Raw genomic sequence first — 22,794 nt, 5'->3', positions numbered from 1 at the left:
ACACACACACACACACACACACACACACACACACACACTGCCCTGAGCAATTCCTGGGTCTGTGGTCAAAAGCCGCTTCTTTCCTCTGGGTGTCTTTCTAGCTGAGTAAACATTTTGCTGCAACTTCCCAAGGAAGCCAGATGACAAGCTTGCTCTGCAGAACAGGTCACCTACCAAGAGGCTGCAGTTCCCACATCTCTGTCCTTCTGTTGTCCAGGGCTAAGGAGAATGAATCCTAACCCATGATCATCCACCACCTTTCAACCCTTTTTCTGACACAGCATGACATCATTCCTCCACCCCAGACCCTCATCATTCAAGATCCCAGAGATTTTGAAAAGCCCCTCCCATCCCCTGGAACCAGAATCCCACTACAACCTCCCCGACAAATGGTCATCCAGTTTTCACTGGAAGGTTTTTAGTGATGAGAAGTCTATGAGCTCTTGAGGCATCCCATTTCCCTTCTGAACAGCTCACACTGAGAAGCAATATGTGGGGAGAGGGCTGGACCCCGAGCTAGGAAAACCCAAGGTCAATTCCTGTTTCTGATACATTCTGGCTGTATAGCCCTAGGCAAGGAATCTAACCTCTCAGTACCCTTCTAAGCCACCTTCTAAGACAGTGCTAACAAACTGAAAATGAAACAGGGCTACTAAATTGTACAGAAGGATCCCTGCTGGCAGAATATTGACTTGGTTTTAAAATGTCAGATTACCTATGTTTTATTGTGTTCTTATTTATTTTAACTATTTCCCAATCAGTTTATAATTGGTTCTGTGGCACTCAGGAGCGTTGCGGGTAGCATGGGGCCTAAGTGTTTGACGCTTCAATTCTTAATGCATTCTTAATCAAATGAGATCATATATGGAAGGATGCTTTGCAAACCTTAAAGCACTACATAAATGTTAGATATTATTATTACTACTACTACTATTTTTGTTGTCCTAGACTCCACTGACAGTCTGGTGAAGCCTCGGGGCCCATTTTTGCATAAGACGTAATTCATAGGATTACAAAGGAAACCAATTATACTGAAATCTAGGTTTCAAAATATTAAAAGTTCCAAGTTCACAGAATCCCTTAAATCCACCTATCCATGGACCCCCGGGGTTAATAGTACCTTTGCTAAATGATGAGTCACAAGAGTGGCTGATCTTCATTGTTGAGAGTTTCAGCACTGAGAGTCCTCACTAATGGGGTTCAGACGCTAAATGGTTAGGAAGTTTTTCCTTATGTAAAGCCAAAATCTGAATCTCTGCAACCTTTATTCAATGCTTTTAGTTCTGTACCCTCCACCCCACCCCAACCAGCACAAGCAGAACAAGTGAAATCTCTCTTTCACACGAAAGCCTTTTAACTATGTGGGTTTCTCCATTAGTCTTCTCCAGATTAAACAATCCCAGTTCCTTCAGTGATCTTTGTATGCCATGGTTTCCAATTCTCTCACTGTCCTAGTCACCTGGAATTTCCTCATCCTGAAAGATCACACTCACCCTGACATCACACCCCCTCCGTGACATCCTTCTCTCACTGGAGTCCCTCCTTCCCTCTGATTGAATAGAGTGGAAGGGGGTGGACAGTGGTGATCTTCTCCCACATCTCCAGGGCATCTATCTCATCATTTCCAATCCAGCTACATCACCTGAGATTTTTTCAAGCCCTTGTGCCAGGTCCACTCCCACTACCCTTTTCATATTCTTTCTTTTTATGTCGTCTTCCTCCATTAGACCGTGAGCTCCTTGAGGGCATGGACTGTCTTTTGCCCCTTTTTGTATCCCCAGGGCTTAGCAGAGTTCCTGGCACACCATAGGTACTTAATAAATGTTTACAGGTTGATTGACCCTCCTCTGGACACGCCCAGTTTGTCAACACCATTCCTTTTAAAATGTAGTGTCTAGAATTGAACTCAGGACTGCAGGTGTGGTCTAACCACATCTTTTGTGGCGTCCTTTGCGCTAGACAGCAGGTATCTTTCAATGCAGACTGAGATCACATTAGTTTTGGCTGCCATGACACACATTATTAGCTCATATTGAGCTTGTAGCTGACTGAAACTCCCTAATCTTTTTTCATATGAGCTATTTAGCTCTGCATCCTGTAAACTCCTTCAGAGCAGGCACTAGTTTGACTTTTGCCTTTCTTTGTATCTGCATCATTTAGCCCAAAGCCTGGTACACATTGCTATTCAGATGTTTCAGTAGTGTCTGACTCTTCATGACCCCATTTGAGGTTTTCTTGGTAAAGATACTGGAGTAGTTTACCCTTTCCTTCTCCAGCTCATTTTACAGATGTGGAAACTGAGGCAAACAGGGTTAAGTGACTTGCCCAGGGTCACACAGCTAGTAAGTATCTGAGGCCAGATGGTAGGCATTTAATAAAGGCTAGTTGACTGACTGTACTTGTGTGGTTGATTTTTTTCTTTACCCAATTGTACGTGTTTACATTTTTCTCTATTAAGTTCCATCTTATGCAATAGGTCCATCATTCTTTTTGAATCCAGACTCTGCCATCCAACATATTAGCTATCCCTCCTAGCTTTGTGTCAGCTGCAGAGCTGATAAGCCTGCCATCTATGCTTTCATCCAAGCAATTTACAAAAAACATTGAATAGCACAAGGCCAAGGACAGCCTCCTGGGGCACTCCATCAGCAACCTCCCTCTAGGTTGACATAAACTCATTATTCACTAATTCTTTGTGTCTGGTTATTCAACCAGTTTTGAATCCACCTAACTGTACACACTTTTCCATCTTGCCCACAAGGATATTATGAGAGACTCTGTCAGATGCCTTGCTGAAATCCTCTGGTATCCCCCTTTTTGATCTCCCCACAATGAGATGGCATCATCCGGGCTCTTGCTCTGTGATGGTCCCAGGACCCTATGATTCTCACACAAGGCAGGGCTAGCCCCAAGGGAAAAAGCGACCTTTCTCTGACACATGACCCTAGTTGGCCCTAATGAAGTAGGAACAGGAAAGTGTGAGGAATGAGAGGTAGGAATTAGGAAAGATGTGAGGACTGTGTATCTTGAACAATGTTTTTTTGAGGGTGGTGGAGGTAGGTTGATTTTATTGGTATGAGGAGCTCCTAATGAAGAAATTTCCTCTACCAACTCACATTGGCACCTCATGTCTGAAACTTATAATATTAGTTGCCTGGGGCATGAGAGATTAAAGTGACTTGTCTTAGGGTCATACAGGGATATATAATCCACATCTTGACTCCAAGGCTAGCTCTTGTACCCATTTTGCCTCTGTTTGTGCACATAATAGGCATTTAATAAATATTTGTAGAATGGAAAATGGCCTGAAGTTACATGTAGGGGAGGAGAGGAAGAAAGAAGAAGAGCAGGAGGAGGAGGGAGAGAAGAGGAAAATAAAGGTTAGGGGAAGGAGGTGGTAGCCAGAATGCAAAGCAACTTAAAGGGAAATCTAAGGACCTTGGATCTTATCCTGTCGATAATGGGAACACTGGAGGTTTCTGGGTAGGTGAGGAACATGCTCACAACTGTGTACTAAGGAGATTAATGGAACAGCATGGGTCAAAAGGATTAAAAGAAGAAAAATGGGTAGCAGAGACCAGGCTGAGAACAAGATAAACTTGGATTCCCCACCATAGGAAAAGACTGGCTGGTCTATCCTCAGTCTTATCTCTTGCAACAAAAGCTTTGTGGGGACCTTTTCTCTGGGAAGGATGTAGGAAGAGTGGGCCCAGGTTCACCCTCAGCCTGGTACCATCCTAGCACTTTTATATTTCACCTTGCCTCTGAGCTCCAGCTCAGAAATCCTTGCCTTTTCAAGGAATCAAAGATATGAGTAGAAAGAGATATATAGGCCCTCATTTTGGGAGTAACCTTGGACAAGACCCTTCTACCTAGTCCTCAGCTTCCTCCCCTCTAAGATAAGGAGGGTGGACTCAGTGGTCTCTGAGATTCCCTCCAGATCTGATGTTTTGTAATTCAGTGATTCCAAGTGACCTTCTTAAGGTCACAAAGCTGTCCAGTGGAAGAATTGGGACTAGAACCCTGGTCCTTCTGAGTCCCTCAGCCTAAACCCTAATCTCAGGGAATCCTTCCCTCCTCTAACTATGGCAAAAGACAGAGGGTATGAGACACTAGGCTTTGCAGAGGGATTCCAGACCTGGGGCCATGGTGAGAATAGAACAAGTGGGAGGAGAGCGGGAACATGACAGAAGTTTTCCCAGGCTTCCCTTGGGGCCGTGGGCTTTGAGGGAAAAAATAAATTGGGAGCCTCTGCTGCTTCCGTTGCTCAGCACCTAGGACCTACCCCCCTCTTGTCTCTTGCAAAGTAAGAGTCTTGAGGCCCAGCCACCTGCAACTTCCAGAATGTCTCTGACCAGAAGCCACATTCCTGCCCCAGTATCCCAGCCAAACCACCAAGCCCCCTGGGATAAGACAGCAAGAAGCAGTCATTTCCTTCTCTCCACTCACACAGCTACCACCTTAGTCCAAGACCTCATTACCTCTCACCTGCACTCTCACAATGGTGTTCTAATTCAATCTCCCTGCCTCCAGTCTCTTCTGTCATCCTTTTCACAGCTGCTAAACTGACCTTCCTAAAGCAGAGGTCTGACCTTGTCACTTGCCCTCCCCAAGAAGCTTCAGTGGCTGCCCATTGTCTTTAGGATTAAATACAAACTCCTCTGTTTGGCATGCAAAGCCTTTCACAATCTGACTCCAACCTATCTTTCCAGACTGATCTCACTTTATTCTACCTCATATATTTTACATTCCAGCCAAACTGGCCCCATACACAACATTTCATCTCCTGACTCCATGTCATTGTCCTACACCCAGAATGCTCTCCCTCATGGCCTCTGCCTCTTAAGATCCCTAACTTCCTTTGACACTTCTTTTATTATTCCTTTTATGCCTCTTTGATGCTTCTTTGATTCCTCTGCCTCTTAAGATACCAGAACTTCCTCAGCTCAAGTACCATCTCCTACAAGAATCCTTTCCTGATTCCCCCAGTTGTGAGTGCCCCCACCCTTCCAAAATTACTTTTCATCTCTGTTTCCCAGAATTCCTAGCTTTCTTCAAAGCATAGCTCAAGCCACCACCTCCCCCAGGAGGTCTTTGTTGATCCACCTCCAGTTGGCATCCTCAAATATTAAGGTGAAAGGCTCAAATTCCTCAGGCTAGTCATTTGTTCCAACAGCAATAATGCCCTTCTCTCCCTCTTAAAATGCCTTTGCATAACTTTGTATTTACTTATCTGGATATATGCATCACCACATAGAATAAAGTCAAGTCAACAAGTTTTAATTAAGTATCTCCCATATGTCAAGTGCCATCCTAAGTGCTGGGGATACAAAGAAAGGCAAAAAACACAGTAATGCAAACTCCTTGGAAGTAGGGACTGTATTTTTGCATCAGTATCCTCAGAGCCTTGAACCTTGTAGGAACTTAATGGATGTGTTGAACTGAATTGGTTGGAGGACTCAGCAGAAGACAGCTTAGTCTGGCTTTGTGATTAGAAAAACTGCCAGGGGACTTTCCTGAGGTCTGTAGGCTCTAAGACAACCATCTCCTCAATGAAACCCTGTTTGGTCTCATCCTCAGATCTATTCTATGAACCTCCACTCAAAAATGGGGCCAGCCCTGGCTCCCCACACCAAAGTCTGAAGACTCTGAGTCCTTCAAACTCAGGCAGTTCCATGCATGGGACTGGACTATGTCAATAGAATGTTGGGATTAGCTGGAGCACAGTCTAGTCAGAAGATATGAACACAGAAGGGAAGAAATGCCCAGGCTGGGTCTGAGGGCTTTGGGCAAACAATGGGATAGATAGAGCTGCCAGAGCTTGCAGTAAGAGACATCAGTGTATGCACTGGGATGGCCAAGGAAGGATGCATGGGGCAGGTAGTGCTCCCACTGGGCCCTGAAGGATGTGTGGAAGACAGAGGTGGCAAAGGAAGCATCCAGGTTGAATGCCAGACTTAGAGTTTGCCTGAGGGCAAGGCCCTCCTACTCATCCCAAAAGCAGTCAGAAGGGATTGTTTGGTTGAGCTAGGTAGAATTAAGGAAAGGGGGAAGGGAGGGAGTAGAGAGGGAGCTCTGGCCAAAGCCTCCAGTCCCAATGGGGATTTTTGCCTGTCTCCTCCTTCCTCTTTCCAATTCTATGTTGGAAAATGAGATAGAGTAAAGGAGAAAACTAAAAAAAAGACAGATATAGAAAAAGTGGTTGGCAGTGATTGGCCCTCCTTCCAAGGGAGTGGAAGAAGTGGAAGGGAGGCAAATTGGGGAAATATCCTCTCCAAAACCAATCACCTGCATGTTTAAGAAAGACCCTATGGGATACTGACTCCCCCTAACCAGAAAACAAACCTGGTCCTACATTTAGAGACCCTTCCCTTCTCTTCCTTCCCATCAGCCCAGGCTCTAAGTGTAGGCCCAGCATGAGATTACCCACCAATCCATTCAGGCCAACTGTGCTTCCCACCCCACCCCCATGCCTTGGGGCCAGCTGACCTGCCTGAAATATGAAATCAGAGACTGATGTAAGGTCAGTAAAGAGGCAAAGTCTCCCACTGAATCATGGTAACAATGGGGCAGTCATGACTACCTCGATATGTATCCATTTCACAGCAACCAGATGTTCCTGGGAGCACAAAGGGTCTGAGGGCACAGGCTGGGTCCTTTGCTGACTAGACTTATAATGTCATGTTGTCCCCTTTTTATTGCTTGTGAATCCGAGTTAAGCAACTGAGTCTCCAGACCTAATGCAGGCAGGCCTTCATTACCCCCAGCTGGCCTATCACAATAGCCTTCAATAGATCTTTTGAGCTCCATTCTACTCCTGCTTCATCACGGCAAGCTTCCAGGCTAACTATCCTTGGGCACAAATCTGACCATATCACTCATTTGCTCAAAAATCTTCAGTGGTCACTCACTGCCTCACAGGCAAAGATCAAACTCCTTTGCCAGGCGTTCAATGCCTTCTGCAATCTGCCAACCCGCTACCTTTTCAATCTTATCTCATTTTATTCCCTTCCATAAACTCTAGGCAAATTGGACAGGTCTTTACCCTCCTCCTTTTCTCCACTCAGCCTCATCATATGCTCTCTCATCTCCCCCTCAACGTCTTTGTTTATACTTCTCCTTACGATTAAAATGTAATTCAATTCAATAAACATTTATTAATTACTTGCTGTGTGTAAGACATGGTGGTAGGCTCTAGGGATACAAAGACAAAACTAAACAAAAATGAAAGCGTCCCTGCCCTCAAAGAATTTACGTTCTACTAGAGTAACGTAACATGTTTAAAAAGGTAAATAAATACAAAGTGTTCATCAGTGTTGCTAGTGGGCTTGTGGGCTTCAGTCTGTGTCTCTATGTGTCTCTATGTGTTTAAGTCTTCCTGCATGCAGGTAAGAGTAGAAATGTAGACAGAGCGATTGACTTGGGGCCCCAGGGTTTAAATCCCACCTTGGGCACTTACCAGTTCAGTTATTGTTGTTGTTTGTTGTTGTTGTGAGTCCTTTCAGTGGCTGACTCTTCATGACCCCATTTGGATTCAGTCAAATGCTACAGCCTGTTAGGATACTTTGGGATCTTGACTCTTTCATCCCCTATGTTAGCTCTCCCTCCTAGTTTTATGTCATCTGCATATTTGGTGAGCATGCTATCTATACTTTTATCCAGGTCACTTATCAATGACATTTACCAAAATGTTAAACAGCACAGGGCCAAGCACAGATCCCTGGGGTCCTCCACTGGAGACCTGCCACTTTGACATTGAACACTTAACAACTTCTCTCAGAGCCTGATCTTCACCAGTTCTTACTCCATCTAACTGCATTATTGCCTAAACCATATCTTTCCATTTTCTCCCTTACTTTAGAATTAGACAATTTCATCTCCGTTTTCCATCATTGGTTCTGCTTGGTTTGGAAGATTGTGCCTCCCAGAGGAAAATCTGATCTCTTGAAATCTCATCACCTTGAAGTCTGGCTCAACTGTTGAGACTCAACATCTTCTCAACTCCCTCAGTTGCTTTTCCCCTCTGATGGAGGGCTAGAGGGTAGAACTTCCTTTATAGAAGGCTCAGAACTTTCTAGGTCATTCTCCATCACCTCTGCTTAGTCTGACTCCAAGGAACTTCATCATGTCCCTCCCCTGGATGTCCTAACTTAGTGCCTCCCACTTTTCAGCTTCCTTTTGCTTATTGTCTTCCCTCATTAGATTGTAAGTTCCTTGAAGGCAAGAACTATCCTCTTATTTGTATCCCCAGCACTTAGCCCATGTCTGGCATATTATAGTTGCTTAATAAGTGTTTAATGAATTCAATTATAGGAAACTTTGCTTTTGATTTCCCAACCTCTGGTCCAATGTGTGAGATCTCACTGAGCACTCTGTTTTGCTCCTAATTCACTTATCAAGTAATTGCGGTCATAGAATCATAGATTTCAAGCTGGAAGAGACCTTAGAGATCACTTAGTTTAATCTCCTCATTTTACAGATGAAGAAACTGAGGCCCAGGGAACTTAAGTGACTTTCTTAAAGCCACACACAGGCAGTAATCATCAAAGGAAGCATTTGAACCCACGCAGTCTGATTCTAGTATCAGTAGTGTTCTTTCCACTATATTACTTTAATAGTTATCTCTGCATATTTCTTCTCCCCCTACTAGCCTGTAAGTAAAATAAGGACAGGGAACATGTCCTATCTAAACTTCATATCTTCCCCAATACCAAATATAGAGTTCTGTCTACCGTAAATATTTCAATCATGTTAGCTGAATTAAATTTAAATGAGTTGAATGACTACCCTTCTTTGCAGCCAGGTTATCTGTTACATGCCCATGAACTTCTAGCAAACTTCATTCATCCCCCAAAGCAATTCTAAGCCATGAAGTCAAACAACATCATTCCAAAGTGCCCAGGAAGGGAACAAGAGTAAATAGTGCCAATCTGTATTCAAGAAGGTTGCTGAGCCTAGAGTGATAACTAGAAATACCAACACCTGAGCCAAGTGGAGAAGGGGGAGGGAAGATGGGAGAGACCTCAGGAACAGACTTCAGACCTTGAGATATGAGATTCCTTAGAGAAAAGAGAGACCTTAGGACATTTCTGCATGGCTGGGACTGAGGGACTTGGAGATACCCCAATGCTTCTACGAGGGAGGAATTCACTGGGGATGCAGGAGGGCCTCAGGGTCGAGCCTTCATCTTCACTGTACCAAAGGTAGACTTCATGAGAGTTACTCATGGCTACATGCAACCTGTCTCCAAGATAGTTCAGTTCCCACCCCCTTGAGGTGACCAATGACGCTCAGAACTGAAACAAAGAGAAGGGTGCCACAGTGAGAAAAAGTGCAGGATGGACACCTATGGTGTAATGGACTTGGCCCATGACTGGGGAAGAAATTAGAAGCAATTTCTCTGACTGAGGGGTGGGGAAGAGGATACAATGGTAGGGGTCCTAGAAAGGAAGAGGGATTTCTGGTACCATCTTGCTATATTCACAGAACATGTGTCCGAGGCTGCACAGCAACATCATGACTGCAGGCTGACATGTTTTTGAGTTGAGATGACCCTTCCAAAGAAAGATCCTAGAATGGAAAGACTGGGCCCATTTCCAACCACATACTCCTCTTTGGGCCTGAAGAAAATATTGGGACTCCAGAAACTTAGGCCCTGCCTATTCTGGGAGCTCTATCTCCTCTATGTTCTCCTCCTTCACTCAAGAGCACAAGACCATGAAGTGATCTTTTCTCACAGTGCTCGCTGGGCTCTGGCCAGGGTCTCCAAATAATACAGGCAGACATGGCATAGGGATGTCTTTCCTTATCTCACAGAAGGAAAAAAGGAGGTACTCACTGAGATGAGGGACATGCTTTGGGAGACCCACACTGGGGAGTAGCTCCAGAGCCGAGAGACAACACTCTGAGGCTCCGGTCATTTCTGTCCCACTCCATCCCCTGCCCCATCTTGTCCCACCCTGAGGGCAACCCCTCAGGTGTAACCCCTATATATTCACACAAAATAAAAACATATGACTTTACAAGCAACTGGCCTCCCCAAGGAGAAAACCAATGCTCAGATAACTCATTTGCCTGTGACATATCTACCACATGGAGTAAGCTGTACCTGTATTCAGAGGCCAGATGGCTCTTTGGTTGTGGATACACTGGTGCCCTGGCAAACCTTCACCACCACTCCTTAGTTCAGAAGTCCTCAAACTCGGAATTTCCAGTGTTTTCCATGGAGAGCATCCCATTGACCCCACTAGACCTAGCTCCAGATCATGACCCACTGAATATTCAGAAAACAATTCTGAGGACAGTCCCTCTCCCTTTTTTCCCTATTCCCTCCTTCCCCCACTCTCCACCATTGACAATGGCCATGACCATGTAAACCACTGGGAATGTCCCACAGACTATATTTCTCACTGAACCCATGGAATATATCCAGGGGACAACAACTCATTGAAACCATCAGAAACACTAGACTAAAACCACAGGCCATGTCCCACGGAACCCTGAAAGGGCTCTGAATGAAACGCTGCAGTTTTTCTTACATTCATTTACATAAAGGGACATCCCTGGTTTTAAAACTTCATTGCCTCCTTTCCCAGTGGTTAGGAAAACTTAACCAGGGGGTTTGGCATGAACAACAAAGGGAATCTTATTATTTTATTATTAACCCTGATTTCATTCCAGTACCTCTTGAAATCCTCATGCATGTTTTCCCTGCTTCTTGGGTGATAAAGAATCCTCTTTAGCTTCCTGGCAACAGAGCTGAAGGATTAGCAAACCGAGGCAGAAAGCCATCCCTGAACCACTGGTTCAAGGAGAGGCCAGGAATGGCTCTACCTAAAAACTGAGTCAGTGCTGAGGGGAGGAACCTTAAACCATTGGTGGATCTCCTGCCAACGCAAGACAGACACACAACGCCCATGCAAGCACAGGGATCTGACAATGACACGCAGACATTCAGGCCCTGCCAAGTGGAACAGAAGCATTCTGCAGGAACCAGCCTCCTTAGAGAATGCAGCTCCATTGAACACCATCCAGAGAATATGGCCAAAGAGAAGAGGCTCAGTGTCTGGGTAGACCCAGGCCCAGGGTGGTGACTCCTGAGACCAGGGGTCCCAGACTGGTGATGTTGCCTCCCCAGCCAGCATGCCCCAGAAGACACTTAATAAACCCTTGTTGAGTGTTGGTGTTGACTGGTAGTCACCATACTCAAAGAACTGGACAGAGAGGCCAATTCCAATAAGATTCAGGGTAATAGGGATACATAATGGGTTACAAAGAATTCACTGTGAAAATACAGGATAGGGGAAGAGAATTTACGTGAAAAAGATCTGGACTGCAAGTTCAATACAGGAACAGCTATGGGGTGCAATGGATAGAGTCTTAGGCCTAAAGTCAGGAAGACTTGAATTCCTCCCTGGCCTTAGACACTTATTAACTGTGTGACCCTGGGCAAATCACTTAACCCTATTTGCCTCAGTTTCCCCATCTGTAAAATGAGCTGGAGAAGGAAATGGCAAACCACTGCAGAATCATTGCAAAGAAAACCCCGAAAGGGGTCACAAAGAATTGGACAGACTGAACAGGACTAAACAGCAACAACAAACTCAATACAAGCCACCAGTGTGATATGGTACCCCCTCCATTTTTTTTTGTTGCTTTTTTTTTTTAAAGCAACATGATCTTAGGCTTAATTAAGAGAAGCCTGCTATTCCAAAAGGAAGGGAAATGATAGCCCTGCTGTCTTCTACCCAGGTCACATCACATCTGGAGCACTGGGTTCAGTTCTGGGGGCCACAGCTGAGGAAGGATATTGGCAAACTGGAATGTGTTCAGAGGACGGCAATCAGGATAATGAAGGAAACAAACACCAGGCCATAAGAGCCTCCCCTTAACAAACTAAAAATAAGACTTAGTGGGATGTGGTCATATTCAGGTCTTGGAAAGGCTGTAGTGAGAAAGACAGATTTGATGAGTTCTACTTGGCCTCCAAGGGAGGACCAGGAGCAATGGGGGTCTTCAAGAAGAGTTAGATGACTGACTGCTTGTTGGGAATGTTGCAGAGAGGAGTCATGTTCACATAGAAATTAGACTAAATGATGTCCAAACTCCTTCCCAGCTCTGAGAGGCCATGATTCTGTCTCCACATTGCAATGTTCACATTAGCCCCCAAATCTGGGCTCAGGGCTTCTCTGCTTATATAAGCCCATCTTAGTTATCTACCCTGGGGAGGGAGGAAGGAGAAGGAATAGAAAGAATAAGTATTTATTAAGCACCTATTATGTGCCAGGTACTGTGCTGAGCGCTTTACAAATATTATCTCATATAATCTTCACAATGCCCCCTTGATACACTATTATTATCCCCATTTTACAGCTGAGGAAACTGAGGCAGGTAGAAATTAAGCAACTTCTCCAAGATCATACAACCAGTAAGTGTCTGAGGTCAGATTTGAACTCAGGACTTCCTGACTCCAGGCCCAGTATTCCATTCTCCCAGCTGCCTGGGCCCCAGAAGAAGAAGGCCCTTATAGGCTCTCCTGCTTGGCTTTGCATAGTGACTGTGGAGTCTTAAATGTAGACCTGTCACCTTGGGTCACACTGGGCAAGCCTAAGGCCTCCAAGAGTTCGAGGCTCCAACCTGGCATCTGTAGTGACCACCCAAATATGCAAACAGGCACTATGCTCCATGGATAAGAGAAGCACCAGAGTGAACATAAGTCCTGGTGTTCCAAATACTCACAGCCTCAAATCACAGACTCCCAGAGCAATTTGATGATCCTCCTCTGTTCATAGAGCACAAGCACACTCACAGAAGCCCTGCCAAGGCACCCATAGCCCCTACGATCCCATTTGACAGATGAGGAAACTGAGGCCCAGAGAGGTGGCATCACACTATTAATATTCAATAAGCCAGTGGCAGAGTACAGAACTCAGGTTTCCTCCCCTTCCACAGGGCTGGCTACCTTGCCTCCTCCCAGAGAGCTCTATGTGTTGGTAGCTCTAATCACACAACAGATGTTTCTGAATATTCACACTGAGTGGTTTGGATTTATTCTTTAATGAGGGACTTATTTCTGTTCAAAGGCAGACCCACCGATATCCCCTTGTCATTGCCACTCCACTATCTACCACTATAAGAACCCCTCACTTTCAGCAGACATAAGGAATCAATGTCTGATTTACACAGGTGAATCAGGAGACAAGTACCCTGAAAGGATCCTCCATAATTTGTGCCCTTTCTACCTTTCCAGACATCTTACACCTTACAACTCTCTATGTATTCATCTGTCTCCTTGTTGTTCCTCCCACAAGACCTGAGCCTGGGCATTTTCAATATCTGTCCCTCACACCTAGAATGATCCCCCATGGCATTTCTGCTTTCTGGTTTTCCTGGCTTCCTTCAACATCTCAGCTAAACTTTTACCTTTTGCAAGAAGCCTTTCCAGTGTCCCTTAACGCTAGTGCCTCCTCTCTGAGATTAACTCCAGTTTATCCTGTATATAGCTGGTTTGTACATACTTGTTTGAATGTTGTTTTCCCTTCATTAGAATGTGAGCTCCTTAAGGGCAGGCTGGGTTGTTTGTTTGTTTGTTTTGCCTTTCTTTTTATTCCCAGCACTGGGCACAGTGCCTAGCACATGGTAGTGCTTAACAAATGCTTGAAGAGGGGCAGCTAGGTGGTGCAGTTGATAGAGCACCGGCCCTGGGAGGAGGACCTGAGTTCAAATCCGGCCTCAGACACATAACACTTACTAGCTATGTGACCCTGGGCAAGTCACTTAACCCCATCGCCTAGTCAAAAAAATAAATAAAATAACATATGCTTGTAGAGGTAGCAAGGTAGTACAGTGAAGGTCAGAAAAAGCTAAGTTCAAATTCTGCCTCAGATGTTTATTAATCATGTGACTCTGTTTAAACCTCTGTTTGCCTCAGTTTTTGTAAAATGGGGATAATAATAGCATGCACCTCCCAGAGCCATTATAAGTATCATATGAGTTATCCTGTGTCTAGTGCTTCAGAAATGTTAAAGCAATATATAAATGTTATTATTATTTCTACTACAATTTGACTGTTGGCATTATTAAAGAGTCAACTCAGAATTCCTCCAAACAAACCCCCTTCCTCCTCTACCAGTACACTTGAAATAGGATTTTATTTGGAAAGATTCAGTTTATACAACTCTTCAGGAACATGTGCAAGGAATTCAATGAGGTGAACCTATATCCAAGGATGACGCAGGTAGGAAGTATCTTAGGTTTGGTTGATTAGCTTTCTTGTGGGGGAAAAGGAAGGAGGACTGGGGAGCAGGGCAAAATGACTTGGATGAGGTAGTCCCGTCATTGAGCGAAAGGTATCTTCTAAGTGGGACACATGCCCCTCCTTGTTGGCCCTCGCCTGGCCAGCCACACCTTCTCCAAAACTGCTTCATAACACAGAAAGCCTTGATAGTGATTCCCCCAAGGCAAGAATTTCTGGGCCATGAGACTGGCCCTGTTACAGCCACCTACCCTGTGAGGACCACCACGAAATCCATCACATTCCAGCCATTCCTCAGGTAGGAGCCCTTGTGGAAAACGAAGCCCAAGGCGATGATTTTGATCCCAGCCTCAAAACAAAATATCCCGATGAAATAGGGCTCAGTGTCATCCTGCAGGGAAGAAACAGGATAAGTCACTATCAGCCAGGTCCAGAGATGCTGGCCTAATACTGAGTCCCCAGGGGCCTCCCTGTGCTGAGTGAGGACATGGGGCAGTCAGAGAAGGAGCCCTAAGTCCTGGGAAGCTTACTGTCTGGCTAGGAAGTTCTCATCTGACCCCTGGGACTAGTTCTCTTTCCACTCCCTAAGTATGAGACTCCATCCTCACTCAACTCTCTCACTTGGTGATCCTATGGCTATAATCATCACCTCTATGAGAATGCCTCCTATGTCTATCTCAAGTCCTAACTCCAAATGAGGGAAAAGTCACTCATATAGGATAAAGACAGAAAGGACTTGAGGAATCATCATATTCAGCTCATTCATTTTGAGGGTGATAGTGGCAGTTTGGACTAGGACTCAGGGCTCCTGATCCCCTTTCTTCTAAAACAGAAAAGCCTCCCTCTCTCCAAAGCTCTGATCCTGTATCTTCTGTTGGACATCTCTAACTGGATGTCCGACTGACACTTCATACTTGTTTTTCAAACAGAGATCATCATTTCCCACCCTAAAACTGCACCTCTCTTCCAATTTTCCTTATTTTGGGTGATGGTATCACTGTCCTCTCCATCTTCCAGGCTCAAAACCTGGGAGTCATCTTTGACTCTTCTCTCTCCCTCAGCCTCCATAACCATTTAGTCACCAGGTTCGATAATGACTGAATCTTTGCATGCCCAGGCCCTTGGTTTTGAGATGGGATTGAGGAAGTAAGTGAGACCTGACCATTATTCTCATGGAATTTCTAGTTTAGTAAGAGAGGTAAGACATGGCATAGATAAATATAATACATACATGGGCCATAAGAATATTAAGAACATAGTGTTACAGAAGAGAAGTCACTTCTTTTAGAAGAAATTGGAGAATGTGAAATGGTCTATCGGGGTGGGGAACCTGCAGCCTGGAGGCCACATGTGGCCCTCTAGGTCCTCAGGTGTGACCCTTTGACTGAATCCAAACTTCACAGAACAAATCCCCTTAATAAAAGGATTTTATTATGTGACCTTAATAAAAGGATTTATTCTGTGAAGTTTGGATTCAGTCAAAGGGCCACACTTGAGGACCTAGAGGGCCACATGTGGCCTCCAGGCTGCACGTTCCCCACCCTTGGACTCTAGCTCATGAAGTCTGTGCCTTATCATGAGAAGTTTAAAGCAGAGAGTATCGGGGCAGGAAGGCTATTTCTTACAGAGGTTGCAGAGAGAATTTTTGCTCAGGTATAGATTGGACTTCTGGGGTCCCTTCCAGCTCTAAGATTCTGTAATTTATAGAAGCAATGGCATATGAGATAGACCTGAAGGATAGGCATGGTGGGGAGGACATTCTTGGAGACAGGAAAAGTATGGAGGTGGGAAAGTGCTGCAAGTACTAAAAGTGTCAGACACTTACTGTATACTGCTGCCTACAATGCTGTCTCCCATGTGAAATAACAATTGACTTCCTTAGAGGAAGCTAGTGATGTAGTGGATAGAATGTTGTGCCTGGGATCTTGATTAAACTCTGACCTCCAAATTTACTAGCTGTGTCACCCTGAGGGAGGGGAGGAACAAACCTCAGCCTCAGTTTCTTCCACTGTAAAATGGAGATAATAGTTCCTACCTCTCAGGGTTGCTGTGAGGATCAAGGGAGATATTTGTAAAAGCATTTGGCATATTATAGGTGCCTAATAAATACTTGTTTCCTCCTTTTCTTCCTTCTTGAAAAAAAAAACTCATGAGAATTAGAATGAAGAGAATATCCTGGTCTCTCCCTTCTCGTTCTTCCTACAGCATCTGCTCCCAAGGGGCCCTTGTCACCTTGCCTGAACTATTATAAAACAACAACAAAAACCTCTTCACTGGTCTCCCTGGCTAATTTTTCCCTCACTATGATTCATTTATCCTTCATGAGCTACCACACTGAGCAATGAGAAGGGAACTAAGGGGCCATTTAATCCAACCTAACCCTCAGCTGAAATTCCCTCTGCCCCATCCCTGACAAGTGGTCATATGAGGTTCTGTTTAAAGAATCCTCGTGATGAGGAATGTAATGCTTCCTTAGACAGCCCATTCCATGTCTGGACAGCTCCTTTAATTAGGAAGATTTTGAATTTCATCAAGGCAAAGTCTCTTTCCCTGGAAGTTTCATCCATTGCTTCTAAGTCCACCCTCCAAGGCTAGAATACAACCAGGCATTCAAGGTCCTCCACAATGTGCCTCTAGCCTACCTTTCAGGTCTTATCTCAAACCATTCTCCTCCATGTGTCCTACATGTCCACAAAATCCATCTTCTCACTGTTTCTCACATACAAGATTCATTCATTCATTCCTTCATATCTGTACTCTTTTCCTACCAAGAAACTATCCATCCTTCAAGGCCTAGATAAAGTCCTACTGTCCACTATGAAGCCATCCCTGAACATCCTAGGATTCACTGATCTACCTTTTCTCTAAAATCCTCTAGCATTTGGAGTCTGACCTAGACAGCGAGGCATATGGCCACCTTCTATCCTATACAGTCTTTATTCCTTATGTCCACAATCTGATTCCCTAAAGAGGTTGATCTCCTTAAGGGCAATGGACAAGGAATTCTTTATGGATTCCCAATGACAAAACACAGAGCTAGGCACACATGGGTGGGGCAGGAAACTCAATACTGCTCAGTCAGTGTATAATGAAAGGCCAATCTGAATAGTATAGATACTTCATCCAAACTCCTGAGGGCATGGCACACCATAAGCTTTAACTACAAACAGGTGCCTGCCTATCTCTGTTTTGGAGAAACTTTAACTGCAGACAATAAGGCTGATGTGGTATTATACTGGAAGAAGGGAGGAACATAAGGAAAGAGGTTGGGAATGACCAGAGCTATTTCATAGTTCAGCAAAGATTGGCCATAGCCTTTAGGAAGGGGTTGTCAACTTCCTCAGACCCTGGATTTTCCTTTTAAAAAAATATTGATAACTGTTACTTAAATATAGATATACTGCATACTCCCAAATGAATTCCTAACTATGTATAATCCCTGGCTTATGAACCCTGACCACAACCCCATTTACCACAAGATTGGGCAGAGAAAAATCCTGTTTCCAGACCCTGAACACCACCTGAAGGTATGGGTTGTGCCAGGAAGCAACTGCTTTGTCAGGAAGGATTTAATGGGCAGCTCAGAGACATGAGTTCTGAGTGTCTGTGGTTAAAGGAAGAAGAAAACCCATTAGCTAGTGAAGAAAAGTGACCACAAGAACAACTGAGAAGGGACAGCCTCTCACATTAGGCATCTTGGGACCTCAAAGGGGAACCAAGACATCCTAGGGACTCAAAACTCAAAGACTCTAGGTCAAGGAAAGGGAATGGGACAGTGTAGAATCAATGTGATCAGCTCAGCTAGGCTATCAAGCCTGGGGCAGGGAAACATTTCAGGTTTAAAGGTATCCTCTATCTCAGGGTTCCCAGCCCAATGCAGCCTCCCTCTACCAGGAAAGACCATGGCAAGGCTGAGTCAAAGAGAGCCAAGCCGATAACACCTGAAGTCCCCATTTACTCACCCTTGTTCCTCCTTGGCAGTGGACCCCACTGATGGGCCAGGGAGCTGATTCATACACCATGGGACAGGGTGTGAACTACTCTGTCTCATTCCCTCAAGTGTCTGCATTGCTCTCAGAGAGACATGATTCCAGAAAATTAAAGAAGCTCGAAGTCAGCTTCAGAAAAGACAGACAACACTCCTTTCCATATTAGCCTCAGATTGGCTTCAAGAACCCTTCCCTCACCTTTCTAACCTCCACTTGTCCTATTCTCCAGAGTGCACTTTCATCTCCACTTCCCACATAAACACATCAGGCCATACTCATTTCTATCTCTTGTCTCTTTTTTCCAAGACTGCCTCACCTCTGGAGGGCTCTCACACTATTCTCTAGTTTCCAAATCCTATCCATCTTTCAAGATTCAGTCCAAGGACCTCCTGAAACCTCCCCGACCACTCTGTCATACAATATGTGTACTCATTGAGCTGTGCAGCCTCACCTCCAATCTTACTAGTTGGTAGTATTAAACATTTTACCATTGTGTGTGTGTGTGTGCCTCACCTCCCATAGATAATGAGCACCTTCAGGATAGGGATCTGCCTATACTCCCTTCCAGATTTCCCTCATGCTATGAGCTATCTGAGGGAGTAGGACCTAGGTCTGTTTCCCTGTCTCACCTACAGCTTCCAGCACAGAATTGAATACACAGATGCTTAATAAAGGTTTTGATTTGATGAATTTGAAATTCTGCTTAGGATATAGGATCCTAATCTCCCTGGGCCTAAATGGGCTCTCTCTACCACCTTCTACCAGTGACAGGAGAAGGGAGCAAGATCCTATTCAGGAACTCAAGAGACACCACCCAGTGAAACCAATGGCTTTTGAACTCACACTCTAGCTCCAAGATTCTTATGGAAGAGGAGGGGTGACATGGACCTCCAAAATGTATATTTTAGCTAATTAGCCTCTCTCATGCTGCATGTATTTCCTGGGAACATGGCATCCATGATGAGTGGAGGCTTCCTAAGAAGCTAAGACAGAGTTAAAATCATAGCAAATAAACCAGTTATGGATATTAGAAAATGACTGTATTTGTGAAAAAAAAATGGAAGTGGCCTGAGGGAAGAGCTAGAGGACTGGGGTCAGAGGCAAAAAGTTGTAGTTAGGAGGGGGCATTTAGATAGGAAATACTTGATTAGAGTCAGGAGCATCCTGGGGCATGCTGAGCAGAGCCCAGAGTCTATTCCTTAGGAAAGAACCCTCTGTCATCCACAAGTCCTTGGCTGCAGCCCTAGGCTCTAGTACAAATCAGGTCTGTAGTAGGCATTGGGGTTGCAACGTTAATATTGTCTGCCTTTAGTTGTTTGCCTTTCTGTCTTTGCTAAGAGGTGACCCCTTATCCAACCCCCTGGTTTATCTTTTCCTAGACCTTTCTTGAATTCAGCCCCCCAAGGTGGTCTGTCTGGTTCTTGATGAGATCAAGTCCTTGTCTTCCTCCCTTGTTCCCCCAGACCCTCTCTGGGGCTCTGGTTCTGTGATCCCTGTCCTCACCCCTCCCCAGGACAGGTTAGTTCCAGCTCCCAGGCCACTCACCAGCCTCTCAGACATGGGAGTTTTGTCTCCATCAGGAAGGTGTTGCTCCAGAGCTAAGACAATACAATTGGCAATGATAGTGGCCAGGATCATGTACTCAAAGGGAGTGAGCAAGGGAGACGTTAAGGAAAGAATAGAGAAACAGGGGCAGCAGCAGTCAAATGGGGGTACTGGGTGACTGAAGCAAGAACAGGACCGGACACCTCCCACCCCAGAAGTTTAGAAACCTCCTCCGGTAGCACAACAGTGTTTCCAGAAGCTGAGGCTGTACTTCCTTCCCTTTCCTTCCTATAAACAGGAGACACAGAACACCCAGCATCATAACCTCCCCGATGGTGAGGCAGACCAGACCTTTGTCAAAAATAAAACAGCCCTCAGACTGGTAGCCTAGTCATAAAGATGATTCCACTTCCATCCCTGAAAGGTTTGTATTAGTTTTCTAACCCTAACTGACCTGTGAGGCTCCAACTCGGACTCATGTGAAAGGATTGGAAGCTTACTCCATGACTGTTTCTCATGCTGGTTCTGCTGAGGACAGGGCATGGAAGAAAATCAGGTGCAAGCCTCTCTGCCACAACCGGTCTCAGAACCCCCTCAAAAGAGCCTAGCAGATTAGCCCACCCTGTTGAGGGAGACGGAGAGGGAGGGGCCGCGGTCCAGAGACGGCCAGGGGCGACCTCAGCACCTCGGACAGCAGCACCCGGAGTCAGCCTAGCCGACGCCCTCCTTCCCTGCATGGCCTCTGGAGCCTTGGCAGCAGGAGCCGCCCACCCCAGGGTCTGGGGGGCAGGTAAGGAGGGGTAACCCTACGCGTGTGCGTGCACACATGTATATAGACACACATGTAACAGGGAGACGTGCATTTACATACGCACATATATTACATATACACATGAACACACAAATCCAGGCACAGAAACACACATTCATATGGACACACGCACCATTCACCCTCAGGTGTCCTCCAGACTCTCTATGCAGCTCTCCCCCTCTGCTCTGCGTATGTGCCGCCCTGAGTCCGCGGTCGGGAGTGTCTGTGTCTATGTGCGCGCAAAGATACCTAGCTCTGACCAAGACGTCCAAGCACCCTAGGCTTTGCTCCTGCCCCCCACCCCCACCCCCCATCCCACCAGATTTCCCCAGGCTTCTCAGGACTATCCAGGAAGACCTCCCTCTTCTCTATCCCAGGCCCTCAGCCAGACTGGTCCCCCCCCCCCCGGGAGCCCCCCCCCCCCCCCCCCCCCCGCAGCCCCACCCGGCCACAGCCCCGCAGTCCCTAGTCCTCGGCTTCCCCAGACCTTCCAGAAGGCCTCCTGGCCGCGTAGGTCCCCCAGTCTGCCCAGCCCCGCCCAGTCCTCTACCCCTAACCAGGCCGCCCTCAACCCCAGACTGGACCCCCCCACACACACACTCCAAGCCCCCGACCCCGCAAGCAGGCAAACAGGATATGGCCATTCTGTGACGCGCTTGGCGTATCTGCGGACGACGTTGTCCTCGCTGAAGATGAAGAGTGAACGGTTGACAGTGAAGCAGTTCTGCTTGACGGGGATGGGGTTGTACAGGGCCATAGTCCGGGCCCTCTGCGCGATGGACTGTTTGTAGAGCACGCGCTGGCCCGGCTGCAGGCCCCCGGCCCCGGCCCCGGCCCCACCGCCACCCCGGCCGCCTCCCGCCGGGCCCGCTCCTCCATAGCGCCCGGGCAGTTCGTCCCCGAAACGGACCATGACTCCTGGCCGCCCGCTTTCGCTGCCGCTGCCTGTCTTAGCACTGTGCTTCCCGGAGCCCGGTGCCCGGTGCCGGCCGCCCGGGGACCAGGGCGCATCCCCCCCAGGCCGGCTCCTCCCGGCTCCCCTCGGGCCCGGCGCGCACTGACGGTCAGACGGCGCGGGCCCCGACGGATCCCAGGGCGCAAAGGACGCGGAGGCTCCTGAAGCACCCCGAGAAAGTCCCGGGTACTCTCTTTTCTCTGTGTTTCGGAGCCCCTTGTTTCAGGCCTGGGAGCGGTGGCAGGGACAGGAACAGGAGCTAGGGTAGGGCGGGGGCGGCAGGTGCGCGCTCTGCCAGCGGCTCCGTCCGAGCTCAGAGTCCAGGGCCACTGAGATCTGGACCCTATAAGGGTGCGTCCACGTGACTACAGCCAGCCAATCTGAGCGCCTAGCCCAAATTCCCCGCCTGTGCCCGCCCCCTCCCTGCAACTCCCAGCCCGCGGGCAGTCCAGCCCCGCCCCGCCCCGGTCCCCCCGGAAACCTCGCCGTCACTTCAACCTACTCCTGCCAAACCATAAACCAACCCCACAGGCGCTGTCCGGTGCTGATGGACCTTGGTTCACTGCATCAGTCCCGGCCCCAGGAAATTCCTTATAGAATCTCACCACCAGGTTTCCTTGGACTCCAAAGCCCCTGCTGGACGTGAGTTATAGCGAAACCAACACTCACTGGTCAAAAGCAGAGGATTCCTAGCTCCGGTACTGTGAAGAGGAGGGGAGGGAGAATCCCAGTGTACTTACAAAAAAAAAAAAAAAAAGTCAGGTGAAGGAGCAAACCTGTTCACCTTTAGCGGACTACACCCTGGGGAGCTGCTGGACCTACCTACCCCTAATCCCAGTTCGACAAGCCAGTTAAGAAGCCTCCCAGTGGTGGGAGGCGCACGGGAACAAATGTATGGACGGGGAAAAGAAAACCATGACTGATTGGAAGGGAAGAGACTGGAGATAAACTTTGATTCTTCATGCTGGGAGAGGGTGAAGTATCTGGAGAGGGGTAGCTTGGATTTTTTTCTTCCCTTTTGACTACTCCCACACAATGTCAAATCAATCCTAGCTCCTGTTCCCCCATCCCTTGCCTCAGATAAGAAAAGAAGGTTCAGGTGACCTACTAGGTTTAGAAGTAGATTAACTGGACTGGGATGGGGGGAGAGGAGAATCTGAAAGTGAAGGCATCATAACCATTAAAACAATAGCCTGACTGTCCCCTCTCCTCCGTGAATATGCCCTCCCACATCTTTACC

The 22,794-nt window shown here is 46.7% G+C and overlaps 1 protein-coding gene across 1 annotated transcript in view; it reads right to left on the bottom strand.

Moving 5' to 3' along the window:
* Positions 1-19,881, bottom strand: part of CACNA1B (calcium voltage-gated channel subunit alpha1 B) — a 247,343-nt gene extending 227,462 nt beyond the window's left edge. Inside the window, exons 1-2 of the mRNA XM_027849985.1 lie at positions 19,789-19,881; positions 14,506-14,645 (exon numbers count right to left, since the gene is read on the bottom strand). Coding sequence (XP_027705786.1) covers positions 14,506-14,645; positions 19,789-19,881 — 233 coding nt within the window. The remainder of the gene's footprint in view (positions 1-14,505; positions 14,646-19,788) is intronic.
* Positions 19,882-22,794: the final 2,913 nt, after the last annotated feature.

The sequence above is a fragment of the Vombatus ursinus genome, unplaced genomic scaffold, assembly GCF_900497805.2.
Source record: "Vombatus ursinus unplaced genomic scaffold, bare-nosed wombat genome assembly UNPS02000580.1, whole genome shotgun sequence".
In the NCBI taxonomy this organism is placed as follows: Eukaryota; Metazoa; Chordata; class Mammalia; order Diprotodontia; family Vombatidae; genus Vombatus; species Vombatus ursinus.
This window is presented reverse-complemented; position numbering and strand designations above follow the sequence as displayed.